This window comes from Protopterus annectens, chromosome 12.part0, assembly GCF_019279795.1.
Source record: "Protopterus annectens isolate FY-2018-M chromosome 12.part0, PAN1.0, whole genome shotgun sequence".
NCBI classification, from domain to species: Eukaryota; Metazoa; Chordata; order Ceratodontiformes; family Protopteridae; genus Protopterus; species Protopterus annectens.
The window spans coordinates 1,185,609,239-1,185,627,808 of NC_056746.1; the positions used below are offsets into that span (position 1 = coordinate 1,185,609,239).

Genomic DNA, 18,570 nt, shown 5'->3' on the forward strand with positions numbered 1-18,570 from the left:
CAGGAAACAAACCCAATGACTTCCTGTTTTCCATGCCAAGCAAGTCTCAGCTGGCAGCACCCTTGGGAGGAAAACTGGCATTATTTACAAGAAATTGGCATATTGTCACAACAGACAAGTGGATCCTGGGCGTTATAAACAGAGGCTACAGATTTCATTTTCACACTCTTCCAAAAATGAGAGGCATGCCAAACCTGCCACACAATCAAAGGGCAGAGGCACAACTACAAATTTCAAAGCTCATAGACATGAAAGCTATTCAAGAGGTACCTATTCACGAGTAAGGTCAAGGTTTTTACTCCAGGCTATTTCTGGTACCAAGGAAAGGATCCGACTGGAGACCCATTTTGGACTTATCCATCCTAAACACATTCTTACTCGTACCAAAATTCAAGATGCTCACATTACAGCAGCTTCTTCCCATGCTGGGCAAGGAGTTTTGGCTGGTAACATTGGACCTCAAGGAGGCATACCTGCATGTCCCAATCAGACAAAGCTGCAGAAGATACCTCAGATTTCTTGCAGGTTCAATACACTATCAATTCTCTGCATTGCCCTTTGGCTTATCTACTGCGCCTAGAGTATTTACGAAATGCCTGGCATCAGTAATTGCCTACTGCAGACTTCAAAGGATACAAATTTACCCTTATTTGGACGACTGCCTGATCCAAGCGGACAGCAAGCACATACTTCTGGAACATCTGGCTTATGTAACACAGTTACTGCATTCTGTGGGATACACAATCAACAAAGAGAAATCCAGGCTAACACCATCTCAGAAAATAACTTTCCTGGGTGCCAACTTGGACACAAACACCCAGATGGCCTATCTTATGCCAGAAAAACAGGGGCAACTAACTCAATACTTCAAAATACTAGCAAATTGTACCAGGCTTACTGCAAGGAAAATCCTGCAGGCTCTGGGCTTCATGGCATCTTGCATTCTTTTAATCTCATGTGCAAAGTTGCATATGAGGAAACTTTGATGGTACCTAAAAAACCTTTGGTCTCAGCACAGCCACAGTTTGGAAACAATAATACCAATAATTCCATGTTTGCAAAAGGAATTTCTATGGTGGGCCCAAGCATGTCAAACAAACACAGGTCTCCCATTCTGCAAGCCTCAAGCAAATCAAGTCATCACAACAGATGCCTCAGATTACGCCTGGGGGGCGCACATGACAGACAGGTGCATTCAGGGCAAATGGTCCCAAAAGGAAAAGCACCTTCACATCAATCAAAAAGAAATGCTAGCAGTGATAAATGCAATTACAGCTTTCAAGGACCTCCTGCATCCAGGACAATTATTGATAAGAACAGACAACACCACAGTAATGTGGTACATAAACAAACAAGGAGGAACACATTCATACCCCCTGTGCAGACTAGCCATGACACTTTGGAACTTGGCTCTGGAATGGCAAATCGAACTTCAAGCACAGTACTTGCCAGGTTTGGAAAACACGCTGGCAGACAATCTAAGCAGAAATATGACAGATCCACACGAATGGAAGTTGCATCCTCAAGTGTTTACAAAGATAATCCAAGCGTGGGGGAGGCCAGACATAGATCTCTTCGCCTCCCACAGGAATCAGTTGGAAAAGTTTTGTTCAAGGACTTTTCATCCAAAGGCCTGGAGAGTGGACGCCTTTTCATTCAGTTGGACAGCATGGACAGTTTACGCTTTCCCACCTCTGCCTCTTCTGCCCAAGGTGCTCTTGAAAGCAAGAGCAGACAGACCGAAGATGATACTGATTGCTCCAGACTGGCCAAGACAACACTGGTACCCACTCCTGAGGAGCCTAACATATACTCCTCCCTGGTCCCTACCTCTAATGCCTCTTCTGCTGACTCAGCACAGCTACAAAACTCTTCACAGTCAGCTGAAAACACTCAATCTCGCTGCATGGAAAATTCCTTAACACCACAACAGACTCTACTCCCCAAAGAGGTGCAGGATGTCATTTTGGAGGCCAGAAGGCCATCTACTAGAAAGGCATACTCCGCAAAATGGAAACGGTTTTGCTCTTGGAATGAGAAAAAAGGCCAGGACCCTAGAAAACTGAATTTGCCTCAGGTATTACAGTATCTAGCTGAGCTGCTGAACAGTGGACTTTCATTTTCCTCCATAAAAATCCATGCCTCAGCCATTTCTGCAGAATTCAACACAGATCCACCCTTATTCTCTCACTCACTCTTAAGACAGTTCCTCAGAGGGGCTAAGAATATAAGACCACCAAGGAAACAACCAATTCCAGCCTGGGATCTTAATTACATTCTAGAAAAATTAACATTGCCTCCCTTTGAACCAGCTGCCTCAACAGATTTGCAATATTTGTCCTGGAAAACAGCTTTCCTCCTGGCCATTACCTCAGCTCATAGGGTTTCGGAACTACAAACCCTCATGGCTGTGCAGCCCTTTCTCATCTTCCATCAGGACAGGGTTTCCCTTCGAACCAACCCGTCATTTATGCCTAAAGTGGTATCCAGGGTAGCTTTAAATCAAGCCATACACTTACCTACCTTTTACCCCAATCCTCAAAACAAAGGGGAAAGGCTGCTACACTCCTTAGACATCCATAGACAGCTACGTTATTATTTGGACAGAACAAAGCCTTTCAGGAAATCAGAACAACTTTTTGTGTCCTATGCTGTAGGAGCTCAAGGGGAAGCCAGTTACCAAACAGACAATTTCAAAATGGATAGGCCACTGCATACGGTTTTGTTACTCCTATCATGGAAAATCTGTCCCTACAGGCATCAGATCCCACTCCACCAGGGCCACAGCTACCTCTACAGCCTTCCTCAGAGGAGTTCCTACCAAAGATATTTTGGAGGCAGCCACTTGGAGTTCTGTGCATACCTTCACAGAACACTACCACCTGCCTTTATATTCCAAAACTAGAGCAGGCTTTGCCACTGCTGTGTTGCAGGGCATTCTGGCTCATCCCAGTTCCACCTAGTGCCTACCACCCTGTGCGTAGCTTTGGGATTCTACCCATCTGTGATTACTGCAGCTGTATGCACGATGAACATAGTACAGTTTTGTACCTACCATAAATGTAGATGTTCGAGTGCTAATACAGCTGCAGTACAGTTTTCCCTCCCTCCTTCCCCTCTTGGTAAAGGCCTAGGGCCTAACCCCTCTTCATACAACCTGATTGGGTTATCCTTCTATGGTATATTTGCTTGTAACTACTGTTTTTTGATTATATTGCATTTCATGTATATAATTATAATTTATGTATTGCCTTCCTTTTGGGGGCACCTGACATCTGGGGCAAGAAAGACTGAAGAAAATGGCGTCGGCTGTGTCTTATATACTCCTGCCTCACTGACGTCAGGAAAGAAAGCGACAACAACCGACGCCGGACCTAGACTTTGGAATTCGGCCGACCGAGGACCCGCCTGACGGCAGAAAACCCATCTGTGATTACTGCAGCTGTATTAGCACTCGAACATCTACATTTATGGTAGGTACAAAACTGTACTTTTTAGTTAATAAAAGCTTTTTGGATTCAGAGTGTGAATCGTTTGTGCAGCCATGTTTGGAAGGGGTCTTTGATTCTTTTGAACTTTCTAATTTTGTAAAAGTAATATTTAAATATGTCCCTGTTTTTGAGCCTTTGTCCCCCCATTATTTTAACTTTGTCCAGATTTCTTCTGCTACGAGGTTGAGAAATATGATGTGTACACGCATTGGTGTACCTGTATATAGGTGTAGATATGTGTAATTAATTTCTGCGGAATCATCCTTGGTTACTGGTGTATTTCCGAACTTCCACTCTATCTCTAACTTACTTGCTGCCTCTCTGCTTAAAGCTAATCCACTAACTCCTACATTTGTATTGGCTCCCTATCATAATGTCAGTACTCAAAATGGCATGTGCCGACATGCCAAAAAAAAAAAAAAAAAAAAAAGAAAGCAACTCTCGGAATATTCACAAATTCCAAAAACACAGATGAATTCCGTGCAACGAAGCCAATAGGACAACAAGTAACAACAAAGATAATCCAGTTGTGTTCAACCAAATTTTTAATTCAAATGTAGATAGTATAAAATTAGTTGAGTGCTTTCATTCCTCACTTTAGGAACTTCATCAGAACAAATAATCTAAAATACAGACATCATACTAGATATTTAAAGGTAAAAGCACAAATCCAAAAAAGTTAAAACCAATAAGACCACATTACTAATTCAATACATTTTTAAGGTTTAGAATTTTTAAAGAGGCAAACCCTTTTGGATGATTACACTTCCAATCTCTTAAATTTTAACACAGCAGCAATGGAACAGGCATCATTCAAACCTGGTAAATGTATGGCATCCAGTAATAATTGCTATTTTAATTCATTTTTATCTAGGTGCTCATTGACCAAATAACCCCTAGGATCAAAAACAGGACCCTCAAGGTAAAAAATAGGCGCCTCCACCTCCGATAGCAGATGTGGCACTAGTGGAGTTCCCCAGAGATCTGTCCGTGGACCCCTTCTTCTGTTTGGCATCTACTTCTGAGAGTACAGGCAAAGACAAAAGTCCTGTGGCTGACCAAGTTTGTGGATGACTGTAAGTTGGGTGCTGTTATTGACTCCCCAAATGATGTTAACATACTGCAAGAGGGTCTCACAGCAACTAGTAACTGGTCCCAAAGTCATGGCCTCAAGCTTAACGCAAAAAAATCTGTCATCATGCCATTCAGCAAAAGCACAGCCCCTACTAATTACAACATCGATGGCAACTCCCTAAGCACACAATCTGTGGTGAGAGACCTGGGTACTCAGGTTGATAACAATCTCACATTCGACCATCATATAGCGGCAGTAGTCAAAAAAGCCTTTTACTTGGTTCATCTCATAAGTAAAGGGATTGCATCCAGAAAAAAGAAGGTTATTACCTCTCTGTACTCCTCCCTCATTAGGCCAGTAATTGAGTATAACGCCCCATTTGATATGTACCACTCTAAACATCTGCACCGACTGGAAAGGCCACAGAAATACCTCACAAAGAGAATCCATGACCTCCAAAACCTGTCCAATGCAGACAGAGTCAAATCACTGTCACTGTACTCGGTATACAGATTGCGCAGAGGTGATCTGTTGTCTCGCCTACAAGGCAATCTCGGACCCTGCCCTGCTAGAGATGCTTCATATCCGTAAGTCTAACTCCTTGTGCATTGCCTGCTCTAAAGGCCTGAATCTAATATGCGACATCAACAAAACCTGCTGGAGAGATCGGTTTGTCTCCCAGAGGCTGCCCCATCTCTGGAATAGACTTCCCTTACACGTCAAGCAGAGTACCTCGCCGACCCTCTTCAAGTGCAGACTTGATGACTGGATGAGAAAACACAAATTTGTCCAGGGGTTCCACCTGTGTACCTCACAGACAGGGGCGACAGGTGCCGACTGAGTTTCTTTTTGGGATTAAACTCTTGGCTAGGCTTGTAAAAGCCCCAGGGCCATTAGCCTAGTAACCTCCTATGATCCTATGCTCCTACCTGTTCAACGATAATAAACTTGAAAAAAATATGTTGGAAATTATGCAGTGGCGTTTGTATTCTTGCATTTTTTAATGTCAAGTAGGTGTTTGTAAATTCTCTCTCTTAATCTCCTAGAAGTTTTGCCCACATAAAATGCTGAGCATGTTTTACAACAGGCCAGATAGACAACCTGTTTAGAATCGCATGAAAAATGCCCTTTTATAGAATAGGTGCTACCTCTGACCATAACTTGCTTTCCCACACCTACTTGACATTAAAAAAATGTAAGAATACAAATGCCATATATAGGCAGATTACACAGTTTCCAATGCATTTTTTTTCAAGTTCACTATTGTTGAGCAGGTAGTTTTTGATCCTAGGGGTTATTTGGTATAGCTGAAACACTTTATGTCCTTAAGGGTCATTTGTATATATCCAATATCCCATGGGCCAGCAGGTTTAAGGTATCACACAGTGAAAACTCTAGCTTGGCTAGATTTGTCTTGCAGTTTTTACTAATTGGCTTGTCTGTTGTGATCTTTGGTTTAGATGTTAGTTAGGATGTTTTGCAGACATCTTAAGGGTTATGGACATCAGCTGGATGTAAAGACCCTGTGTCTCTTACGTATAATCAAACCGTCTGCTTATGCTGTGCTGGCCAGGTTATAAGAAGGCTAAAATGTGCATGTCCACAGTTAGTTGGGTTTGGCTTTATCGGCCTGAGTGTATCCATAAAAAAATAAATAAATAAATAAAGTTAAGGGCATTCAGAAGCTGAAACTCTTAATGGCTTTAAGGGGTCATTTGCATATATCCCACGAGCCTGTATTACAGGAGGTTTAAGGTATCACACAGTGAAAACTCTCATTTGGCTAGATTTTTGGTTTGTCTGTGTGACCTTTTTATTCTTTGGTGTGAAAATTAAACAGTTTGGAATTCAGAAGAAAATTGAGTTGTACTGTATTTGAGTAAATAATTGATGTTAGAAATAATCGTGTTATGTTGCACTTTTATTACTAAGTAAAATATTCTACCTGAGGCAATATTCTTGCTGTTAAGGTTGTACATTCATCAGAAACTCCAGTTGTAATGTCGGTACTGCCTCCACATTTTGCAGTTTTTCAAGGACCGTATTTATGCACTTGCTTGCTTTGTTCAACTTGCAGTAATTTGTTCTTGCAACATACTTTGTCATCTGCCTTCCTTTATTTATGCTTTCTTTTTTAGCCTAGGATTATCACTTTTAACATCTAGACAATGCAGAGCTTTAATATAGAAAAATAATGCTAAAGATCACCCTTTACAGTTTGTACTTACTAACAAATGCTTAGGTTAGTTTTCATTATTTGTTTTCCGATTCTAACTATACACACACACACACACACACACACACACACACACACACACACAGATATGCTTATGATTTGTTGTCTGCTGTCTCACCAAGTTTTATTAGCTCATTTCTTGCCTTGCTTAAATATCTTTCTCTAGTGCTTCTTTTTTTTTTTTTTTTTTTTTTTTTTTTATTAGAAACCAAACCCTTCCTTCCAGCTGTACTTACTTAGGCCCTGCACCTTCCACCTCCAGCTATAGATTCTTAGTGCCTGGCCCTTCCATCACCTTGCATAGCTCTCGACTTCTTTGCTGAACAATTCTGGACAAAGCCATGTGTGATGGAGAGAGGAAGTGAAGACCCCAAATGGCGACAGATTTTAAGTATTACTCTCATTCATTTAAAAAGTTAATATGACAACAGGTTTTGCATCATATTATTTTCTGAACAATGGTTTATAACTCTAGTATTATTGACTGACTGTAATTGTCAGTAATTTAGCAGAAAGTAAAATATTTTACAAGATATGGGTGCAGTCAAATGAAGGATTAAACTCTCATTTCTCTGCTTGGTGTAGCTCTCCTTAACTATCCTAGCACCCCCCCCAAATTTCTGTTCATGTTAAAAATCAAGTATTTCTTGTTAGTTGGAGAATGTGTCTATCTGTTATTCATTAATTAGTCTCAAGTTTCATATTAAGGGCAGAATGATAGTCCGGGAGGGTTATTGATTCAATACCTTTGCAAGTTCAAAGCAACTTAAATGTTATGTTTTCAGTTTTAATAAAAAAGCTAGTACAATCTTGTAAAGGTATAAATCCATTTGGGTTATTTACATAAGATCTTTCTCGGTACCAGTTACATACACTGTAAAAGTGAAATTACTGTAAAATTCTTATAAAATTATATGGTCTGAGAAAGTTAAAAGAATAGGGTTACTAGGCTCCTTGAATAGTGTTGAGAGCTTCTGTAAGATTGCACCACAACAGAAAGGTTGAAAGTTATTGATCTGTCCACTTATAACTGACACCCAATGCTTCTGCTAGCTATACATTTATGATTATTGCATCCTGTCTTGTATGAAAGTATGGTTAGTTGTTTGTCTTTAATTTTCTTCCATGTCTGCCTCCTGTTTCCCTTTTATTCTGCATGTGAATTTGCTGTACTTTCTACCATGGTGGCTGGCCTTTTCTGTTTTGTAGTGTTACAGGTTGTGCTTGTAAATAAGAGACTGACTAAATATGTCTTTGTTCACTTTACAGCTCTAGCCATTTGCATACTTATTAGCAATGTTTCACTGTCAGCAATATTGCTATTACCTAAATGATTGGGGGTGACGCTAAAAAGTAGTGTAACAAAAGGAATGGTTCTTATACAAGGTGCATAATAAACTTTTTTTTTTCAGTCAGAACAGCTGTGAAGAGATGGCAAGCGAGAACCATGGAGCTGTGAAAAGTGAGCCAACATTGGTAATAAACTCAACTGTTAACCAAGAACAACAACAGCATGAGTCACCAAAGCCCATGAAGCTGGTGCAGGATCTTCCAGGTGCGGCACAGACCATGTCATTCTGTATAATCCTGCTTTGTTGTATGAGTGTGGAGAGCTGATTCTCAGTCTTCAGTGGTAGGATGCTGTTTTTGTGCTATGTGACAGGACAAAATGGGAGTTACTGCTTAGATTCTAGGGTCTTGTGGTATTGTTGTGAGATACAATCAGTGACCTTATAAAAACTGATTGAATTCCTTGTAAACCATATCTTTAAGAGGTAATGTAGGCTAGGGCAAGATTTATAAGCATCCTTGGTCCGTTAGAGACATAGGTGATAGTTACAGTGTATTTCCGATTTCCCATGCATTGATACAAGTTTCTGTTGAATAGTGTTGGAGGAGACCTCTGCATCTCAAAGCTTGGAAGCCTGTTCCAGAGAAGGGGAATGCTTTGCGACACATACGCTCCAACGAATCTTATTTATCAATCACCGTATAAAAACTGATTGAATTCCTTGTAAACCATATCTTTAAGAGGTAATATAGGCTAGGGCAAGATTTATAAGCATCCTTGGTCCGTTAGAGACATAGGTGCTAGTTACAGTGTATTTCCGATTTCCCATGCATTGATACAAGTTTCTGTTGAATAGTGTTGGAGGAGACCTCTGCATCTCAAAGCTTGGAAGCCTGTTCCAGAGAAGGGGAATGCTTTGCGACACATACGCTCCAACGAATCTTATTTATGAAGCAAGCAAAGTTTAGATCCCTAGATTGAGCAATTCTGCTGCTGTTCATTTCGCAGAAATGTTAAAGGTCTTGTCAGAATAGGATCCAAGGATGCATTGTATGTCAGGCATAGATCTTTTCTCAAAAGTCTGCAGGAAACAGAGTACAGAGATAGATCTTTGAGGCAATATGTACTTTCTAAAGTGCAGATTGAATTCGGACCTTAGTTGAATTATTTTGCCTTTTCTTTCTCATCTTTCAATCTACATTTATTTAGCTTTTTCTTTACATAGCAGTGTTTTATAGCTGAACGTAACATGTTCTACAGTCAAGAAAACATGGAATAATTTTACAGTGTGTTCTCGGAAATATCATTTGTATCTATTCTAATAGCACTAAAAGTGATGATTGAGTTCTCATTTCCCTAACTTGTGAAAACATTATGCTGCATCTTGCAAAGAATGTTTAGTGGGAAGCCATTAGATTTATGTGTCAAGGATCACGTGTCATTGTAGTCTGCTTGTTCACTACTATGTTTAGTCTATTAACACTGCAGCAAATACATAAATAAGTAAATAAATAAATGTAGGGTGCAGAAGCAGACCGGCTTTTCTAAATGAGCCCTTTCATCTCTGCTGTTGGGAATTCATTAAATACAACAGAATACAATTATTTTGAAAAATATTGTAGTTTATTTAAAACGATGTTACTTTTGCCAACTGGCAGTACCTTTGTTATCTTGTACTTTAATAGAAAAGTACTTTATTTAATCTAGCCAAGATTTATTGTTCTGTACTGAGCACAAACCTGTGACTGTAAGATTTCCTGAGGGCAAGATTGAGGTGTTTTCTATCTGTTTCAACAGTAAATGTTGCAGTAGGAGCTAGGACAGAATTTCTGTTTCACTGTATTCTGTAGTGTCAGCCCCATGGATATAGCAGTCTGGTCGCAAACTCTTTATTTTTTGATGTGCTGGGGGTGGACTTTTATAAGAGGATTCTTGTTCATTTGCAATTGAGTGCTTTGCCTTCCTAAATCCTCTTGGCTGTAGGATGGAAAGTGTTCACAGATTAACATTTAAATATTGCAGTTTGAGCTCAGTGTCATGTTTCACGGAGTCAGACAACAAATGTACTTTTTCAAACTTTAGGTTTTCACTTAAATGTGTGTTCTGAAGTAAACACACATGGAATTGTGTTAAGATGAAGTTGTAGTAGAATGAAAAAGAATTAATGCTGTGCAAGTTTCTCATATGTTATGCCAGTCTTAGAGTTATAGCAACCTTGAAAGAAATGTTGATGATTTGGCTTCTAACTAAGCTTGACTTTGAGTTTTTGACTTTGAACTGATCCTTCTCATCTGTTTCAGATGAACTGGTGCAGGCGGGTTGGTCAAAATGCTGGAGCAAACGAGAAAACCGGCCATACTATTTCAACAGGTTCACCAACCAGTCGCTGTGGGAAATGCCAGTACTGGGACAACATGATGTTATTGTGAGTTTATCTGGAGACTGAGAATAAGACACCACACTATTTCTAGGAACGTTGTTCATTGTTTAAACTTACAATGTGACCTAGTTACTGTGCAGACTGGCAGTAGAAACACATGAGTAGTCAGTGGAGCTTGAACACTTTACTTACAGTGTAAATATGCTGAATTTGGAGGAGCATGTTTTGCACTTTAATCTTTTAACTTAAACAATAATGTCCAGATACCATAAATTAGGTTTAGAGTTTAGCCTTTTTCATCCTTCCAGCATAGACACCAGAGTTTCATTTGCTTACATAAAAGAGCAACCCATCAGCACACAATATGATTGGCAGGTGGTTTGCTGACTACCATTCCTCCAACAAGATATAAACACATTTAGAGTTTTTTCTGGGATGGAGATATGTCCCCTTTTCCCATCATAATATATGAGGGTGTATCTGTCCATTGAAAGTAATACCTTGGAGAAGTTAGCAGTGGTAGCTGGTGCAACTCTGTATTATAGTCCGTTGCCACTTGCCAGTGCTTCTCTCCTCCTCCAAAGATAGATGGATACACGCTATACCAAACACCATTCAGCACAGAACTCGGTCAGAAACTCTATTATCCCTCTGCTTACATCCACAGGCAGTGACTGAGATAAGACTAAACACTATGTTAAGTTTCAGTTTGTACGAAGTAAGCAGTGGGCTTTGCCATCCAGAGCTTATCATCCTACCTTGGTTTGTGATTTACTGAAGGATTGACTGGTAAGACAAGATCTGAAGTAGTTTACTTCATTTGGTCTTCAACCTGTGGTATACGGATCCGTATTGGATCCGAGCCAGCAAATATTACTAGCATCAGCTCTGAGCTCCAGACTCCTCCCCTTACCCATAATACATCTCCACTGCCTTCCATCACCAGATCTCGTTTGCCGCAATTTGCTTATACATAGTGTCTTCTGAGCTCCAGCTAGCAGTGGGTTATTTAATTACTATAAGTAAAAAAAACTTTCACTTTTTTTCATCAGTCTAGATTAGTTTAGGTACCCCATCTCCCCTCCCATCACTTTGGTGTCGAGTGTTAGTCTGGTTAGGTAGTTAGAGTAGTTTGTTCTGTGGTGCCCCTCCCCCTCTCAGGGTTGTCTATGGACTAGTGTGGTGAATGGGTGTGTGTGTGTGTGTTTAAGTTAAAGAAAGTATTTGCCTGTTTTTTTGCTAAGGCTTTCTTTCTTTACTTAGGATGGCCGAAAAGCTTGTGTTGAAGCGCTGCACTGAGTGTGGCCATAAGCTCTCCCCAGCAGATGGCCACACTCTGTGTGTGTTGTGCTTGGGTGTGGCCCACCTTAGTGTAGATTAACTCTATTTGTGTGGGGTTCAACCCCCGAGCTATAAAGGATAGGAAGGCCAAGTTGGCCCTCAAAAGTCTTCTTCCTCCTTCTGAATCTCTTTCCTCGTCTTCAGCTTCAGTCACAGCGGCTGCTTTGACTGCCTCTCCTCCATCCCAGGCTGGAACTCAAACTCCTGCATCTAAGCCTGTGGTAGCGGAGCAGAAGAGAGGTAGAGAAAAGGAGAGCGAGTCGAAGACGAGGGAAAAGAGGAAGAGGTCCCCAGACCTAGTTTCTCCAAGCAAGTCAGCACATATCCGTAATTCCCCTCTGCTCCGATCTCCGTGGTTCTCCCCGGAGCTGGAGGAGCACGACCAGTCTCGTGGGCCTCGGTTCCCTGACCCGCCAGGTCAGAGTCCATGGCCTCGTCACGGTCCAACCCGCTCCTTGTCAGATATGGATCTGGATAAGATGATGAGGCACTTTATCTGTACACAGATCCAGATGGGGGTCTTGCCAGCCCCCCCTCCCTCTGGAGTGGGGAGCTCACTTCCTTTCTTTCATTCTGTCTGTCCTTCTCCAATCCAACCTTCGGCTTCGGAGTACTCAGATCCGAGGTTGGCCTTGGTCAAGGGGTCGGTGCTGACGGTACTTGTTTTCTCAATGCAGACAGCTGCCTGGAGCAGTTCGGATCTGAGCCACTGTTGGAGCCAGAGCTTGGGTGTCAGATCCGAGGAGTCGGGCCAGGTCCCCACCCTCGAAGCTCCGTCCGCCTCGGGCCAGGCTCCGATTCTCGCGTCGGACCTGAGGAGACCGGCCTCCTTATTAGCTTCCCAGGAGGTCTGCTCTCCTTCGGCGTTCGATGTGGTAGAAAGGGTCCACTCCGTCGGATCAAGACCCCTGACCGCCCCCTCGGACTCCTCCCAGACCCCCTCGGCTCTGTCTACAGCCCCCATTGTATTACCAGAGGGACAGCTCGTGCTCGAAGAGCCCCAGACGGTTCCCCCAGAAGAACAGATGACTTGTGAGCACCCCCGGAAAGCCCCACCAGAGATGTGCCTCACAAACATACATGCAAGAGGAGGCACATGGACTCCCCGAGTCCCTCACTGAGGACACAGATGATGGAGAGGATTCCCCAAGATCACCTCCCGAGGATGTCTGCTTTGGAGACATCATGGAGATCCTGTGCCAACTGGGAGGTTGGTCTGCCCACAAGCCCTCTTCTGATGAGTCTGTGTTCCTGGAGACTTTCGGCATGGGCTCATCTATTTCCTTGGTGTTCCCTCCTGTGGGTCCTTTAGTGGATTTGGTCACCTCGCAGGTGTGGAAGGAACCAGACACCATGGAGCCTAACCCCAAACGACCTGATAAAATTTTAAGCCCCCCCTCCATTGACAGGCCATCCTGGAATAAGGGCTCCCCTGTGGACGCCATGGTGGTAGCAGCAGCCACTAAGAAGGAACTTGCTCAGGAGAGTTCCTCGGTCCACCCTCCTGACCGGAAGTCACTGATGATGGACCACCTAGGGAAGCGGGTGTATGCTTCAGCTACCTTTTCGATCAGGGCGCTGAATTACTTGGCCCATGTTACGAGACTCCAGCGTGACCTAGTAAAGGAGCTGGAGGAGTCTCCCCCCAAGTCCATGTCACTGGAGGACAAGGCTTTGTTCTCCACGAGAATGGCCACTCTAAAAGCGTTATCAAATACGTCCATGCGGCTCCTCTCCCATGCTATGGAAAAGCGGCTAGGGCGGCTGGGTCCGGCGTGTCCATGAGGCATAACGCCTGGCCCAGGTTTTGTCAATTTTCCAAACCCTTTAAGGCGTCTTTTTGCCAGTTCCGCTTATGATAGCTATACACTCTTCAGTAAGACTGTCAAGGAGACACTAGTCCAGAGTGAGAAGGACGGGAAGACACTGTCTGCCATCGGAATCCGCTTCTCTAACCCTCAAAGGTCTTTTTCTCTGAAACAGAGAGGGCAAAAGAAGTTGTGGTTCTGCAAGTCTCAGTATTCCTGGGACACTCAGAGCTCTTAGAGGCAGAGGGGGACAGGATGGACGCCGGCCCAGAGGCAGAAGGGAGTCTGTGGAACTTCGGGTCTCGAGAACCGATGTTCTTCGTGTTTCACTGTTGCAGTCATTACATTTGGGGTTATCTGCTTGCAGTAGCCCTCAGTCGGCCTGATTAACAAAGTCTTGGGTCCTGCGTCAGTTGCTGTCCCTTCTTCCATGACGTCAGGTCATCAGGGGTAAAAAACATGCAGCCGACGCCATTACATCAGTCTTTCTTGCCGTGCGGTGCCCGAAGCAGAAGCAGTTCGCAAGTGCCAGTCGGCCGACTCCTGAAATTTTCATTTTCGAGTTTCACAACCGAAGTCTTCAACTAAAGTTACTACCCCATTGGGTAAACTTTTTCTTGCTCCTTACCGATGTCAGTAAAAGTTAATAATTGCATTACTTGTGGAAAGCAAATACCCCATAAAGATTTTCATTCATACTGTATTCCTTGCCTGCGGTGGTGGTGCTGCGGTAGCATTGTCGCCTCACAGTAAGACGCTGTCCAGTTCGATTCTCAGTTAGAGCGTCATCTGCGTGGTGACATGCGTGAATGGGCGTACTTTCGTTGAAGGTTGTGCATCAGGGCTGGTAACTCGGCACGTAAAAATCAACTACCAATCATTAGCGGACCGGAGTTTCACTGTGGCAACCCCTAACCAGGAAAAGCCGAAAGACACAACAACAACTGTATTCCTTGTCTAGGCCCTGACCACGACGTACTTTGCTGTTGGTTTTTTGATTTATTTAATCAGCGCACTGTCCGTCGTCGGTATATTTTTGCTTCTAAATATTTCAGGTCTTGGTTTAAGTATCCAGAAATGTCGTTGGTTAGCCATCCGACTACCGGGATTTCGAAAAAACGCAAAGATAAAGACTGAGACAGGCCACGAGGTCCAAAACTGCTGATGACGCTTGTCCTAAGCCAGTCGCCAGTTTGCCGGTACTCAGTGAGGCGCTTTCGCAGCCCCTGATACCCTTTACTTCTGATTCGCAGGCTTCTACTGAGACCCATTCGGAGTCCGGTATGCCACGAGATGCTTCAACTATGGAACCCGCGGATGTCTGTACCTTGGATGGGTCCGGAGCCTCTGTGCAGGCACTGGCTTCTGTGGGTGTATTCAGGCCTACAGACTTGCATATTAAACCGATGCCTCCTTCTTCATTTAGGCCTAAATCTCGTACCATGCCTAAAAGACCGATGCCCAGGCCGCATGCTCAGGACTCTATGCCTAAAAAACAAATGGTAAGAATGGCTGAAGATCTTATAACTCTAATCAAGGGAAGCCAACCTCCCCCCTTCTAAGAGACCTAGGACTGAAGTTGTTTATAAATCTTCTGACCAGGATTCTGATTTTTCTGATTCTTGTGATGATCTGGATTTACCCTTATCTACTTACGAGGATTCTGATTCAGAGGACTCTATTCCCTCTGCTTCCCCTCCAGAGGATTTTTCCTTTGGTGAAACCTTACATACTCTAAGGGAGCATTTCCACTGGGAAAGCCAGGATTTTTCTGATTCAAAAAAGAGGCTTAGGGATTTCTTACTGCTGCCTCAGCATAGGCCTTTAGCTATTCCTCCTGTACTAGACATTGTTGATGATGCGTTTTCAGAATCTAGTTTGGCCCCTGATTCTTTGCCTCCTGCTCCCAGAAAACCTGACAGATATTACAGGGTCCCTGATTCACACAAGTTCCTTTTTAAAAATCCTATTGCGGATCCAAAGACCATTTCGTAGGGACCCAAGGGCATTAAGGCTTCTACTGTTAAAAAATCATACTCCTTCTGATAGAGATTCCAGGGCGCTGGATAGATGGGGTAAGAAGGTTTACACTTCTGCAACCTTGGCCATTAGGGCTTTAAACTGCCAGTTTCACATGTTAAAGTATCAGCAACATGTTATTGGGTTGCTTAAACAGAAAATTATGTTAATTCCTGACTACAGAAAATAAAGAATTACAGGATTTAATGCATTCTGCTGAACAGGCTGGAAAACATACTTTGCAATGTGGATTTGATTCATTAGAGGCCTCTTGCAGGGCTGCTGTTACTGGGTCTGTGCTCAGAAGGCATGCTTGGCTTAAGGAGCAATCTTTGCCTGTTCATGTTAAAGCTAAATTGTTGGATGCTCCCTTAAATCAGGACCGCCTGTTTGGCAACAAGGCTGAGGAAGTTCTTAAAAAGATGGAAGATAAAGCTAAATCTATGTAAACTGTTCTTACAAGTTCAGCCTCCTAGATTTAGTAGGCACTGGCCCTCTAAGAATTGGTCCTTTCCAGCCCCTTCCAGATCTTCTCAAGCCAAACCCAGACACAGCAGAAACCCCAGGTTTCAGTCTCAGGGGACACACAAGACTAAGCAGTGGGGGGTTTCCACACCCGAATTGGGGAGTAGTAAGACTCCTCCCTATGGAAAACTGTCACAATGACTTGCTTTTAAAACTTCCAAGCACTTTCCAACTGAATGCTCCTTTAGGCGGAAAGATTGGTCTGCAGGCCAAAAACTGGGAACTCATTACCCAGGACAAATGGGTTTTAAATATAGTGCCCTAAGGATACAGATTTCACTTCCACACCTTACCAACACCAAGCGGGTGGACAGACCTATCTCCAAATCAGTAGGCAGAGGCCCAAAATCAAGTACTCTCTCTCTCTTAAGCATGGGGGCTATTCAGTTGGTACCAGAAGAGGAAAAGGGACAAGGTTTCTGTTCGAGACTTTTTCTGGTACCCAGAAAAGGCAATACATGGCTTCCTATCCTGGACCTTTCTACTCTAAATGCCTTTCTGGTGATTCCAAAATTCAAGATGCTGACTCTTCAACAGCTGCTTCCTATGCTAGGCAAAGATGCATGGTTGGCTACACTAGACTTAAAAGAAGCATACCTGCACATCCCTATCAGGGAGTCTTGCAGAAGATACCTACGCTTCAAAGCAGGCTACATGTACTTGTCAGTTCTCTGCACTGCCCTTTGGCTTATCTACTGCGCCCAGGGTATTCACAAAGTGCCTAGCTCCAGTCATTGCATTCTGCAGGCAAAGAAATATTCAAATATATCCATACCTGGATGATTGTCTAATTGAGGCAGAAAGCCAGGACATACTTTTGAATCGTCTGGCCTTTGTTCAAAGGATACTGACTTGTCTGGGGTACACCATAAACGAAAATAAATCACACCTGGTACCCGTCAACAAATTATATTCCTGGGAGCAAGCTTGAATACAACTTCCCAGATGGCTTTCCTCACTCCAGAGAAACTGACTCATTTGACAACCTACTTCAAACAAGTGGCCACAAAAAACCTAGTTATCTGCAAGGCAAATACTGCAAGCCTTGGGGTTCATGGCTTCCTGCATTCTTCTAATTCCATATGCAAGGCTGCATATGAGGAGACTACAATGGTATCTCAAAAGCCTATGGTGTCAACATTCACAGAATCTATAAGCTATGATTCTTGTCATACCTTGCCTACGCCTAGAGGTCCTTTGGTGGGCAGAGGCCTGCCACCAAAACAAGGGACTACCATTCACACTACCCCCTGCTGCCCAAACCTTAACAACAGATGCATCAGACTATGCATGGGGGGCTCACCTGGCAGGGAAGTGCATTCAGGGCAAATGGAACCCAAGTCAAATGCACCTACACATAAATCAAAAGGAAATGTTAGCTGTACAGGATGCTCTTGACAGCCTTCAAGGACCACATTCTTCTAAGACAACTAATAAGACGGACAACACCACGGTCATGTGGTACATAAACAATCAGTGGGGTACACATTCTTACCCCCTCTGCAGACTAGCCATGGCATTGTGGAACACAGCCTTGAGTTACCAAGTGAATCTACATGCTCAGTTCCTGCCAGGAAAACTAAATACACTGGCAGATGGACTTAGCAGAAACCTCATGGACCCACACGAGTGGTAACTGGAACCAAGGATTTTCAACAGCTATAGACCTCTTTGCCTCCCCCCAGAACCATCAATTGGACAAATTTTGCACAAGGATTCCCCACAAACTAGCTTGGAAAGTGGATGCTCTATCCTTCAGCTGGAAAAACCTATCCGTTTATGCCTTTCCTCCTCTGCCTCTGCTCTCCAAGGTACTACTAAAGATCAAACAGGATAAGCCAAGGACGATTTTAATTGCACCAGACTGGCCACGCCAACACTGGTATCCCCTCCTGCACAGTGTGTTATGCTTGGCCCCATGGCACCTGCCTCAGACTCCTTCCCTGTTGTCTCAGCAGGAGAACCAGATTCTGCACCCTCAGCTGCAAACCCTGAACCTAGCAGCCTGGCTAATTACCTAATCTCTCCTTTACCACCCCTCAGCAAGTCAGTGATGGATATCATTTTAGAGGCTAGGAGGCCTAGTAATAGAAAATCTTATGCTGCAAAATGGAAAAGATTTTGTAACTGGAACCAATCTCAAGGGATGAGCGCAGCAGTGCCTAATTTACCTCAGATTCTGTAATATTTGACTAAGATGCTTCATAAGGGCTTGTCCTTTTACTCCATCAAAATTCATGCCTCAGCCATTTCAGCTCATTATAGCACAGAGCCTCCTCTCTTCTCTCACCCACTGCTCAAACAGTTCCTCAGAGGGGCCAAAAATTTAAGGCCACCGAGGAGAGCACCAACTCGATCCTGGGACCTTAACTTTGTCTTGGAGAAACTCACTCTTCCTCCTTTC

General features: G+C 43.3%; 1 protein-coding gene across 1 annotated transcript in view; it reads left to right on the forward strand.

Annotated features, from left to right (window-relative positions):
• PCIF1 (phosphorylated CTD interacting factor 1) overlaps positions 1 to 18,570 on the forward strand; it is a 797,200-nt gene that overhangs the window by 79,312 nt on the left and 699,318 nt on the right. The window contains exons 2-3 of the mRNA XM_044090229.1: positions 8,215 to 8,357; positions 10,394 to 10,518. Coding sequence (XP_043946164.1) covers positions 8,234 to 8,357; positions 10,394 to 10,518 — 249 coding nt within the window. The 5' untranslated portion in view covers positions 8,215 to 8,233. The remainder of the gene's footprint in view (positions 1 to 8,214; positions 8,358 to 10,393; positions 10,519 to 18,570) is intronic.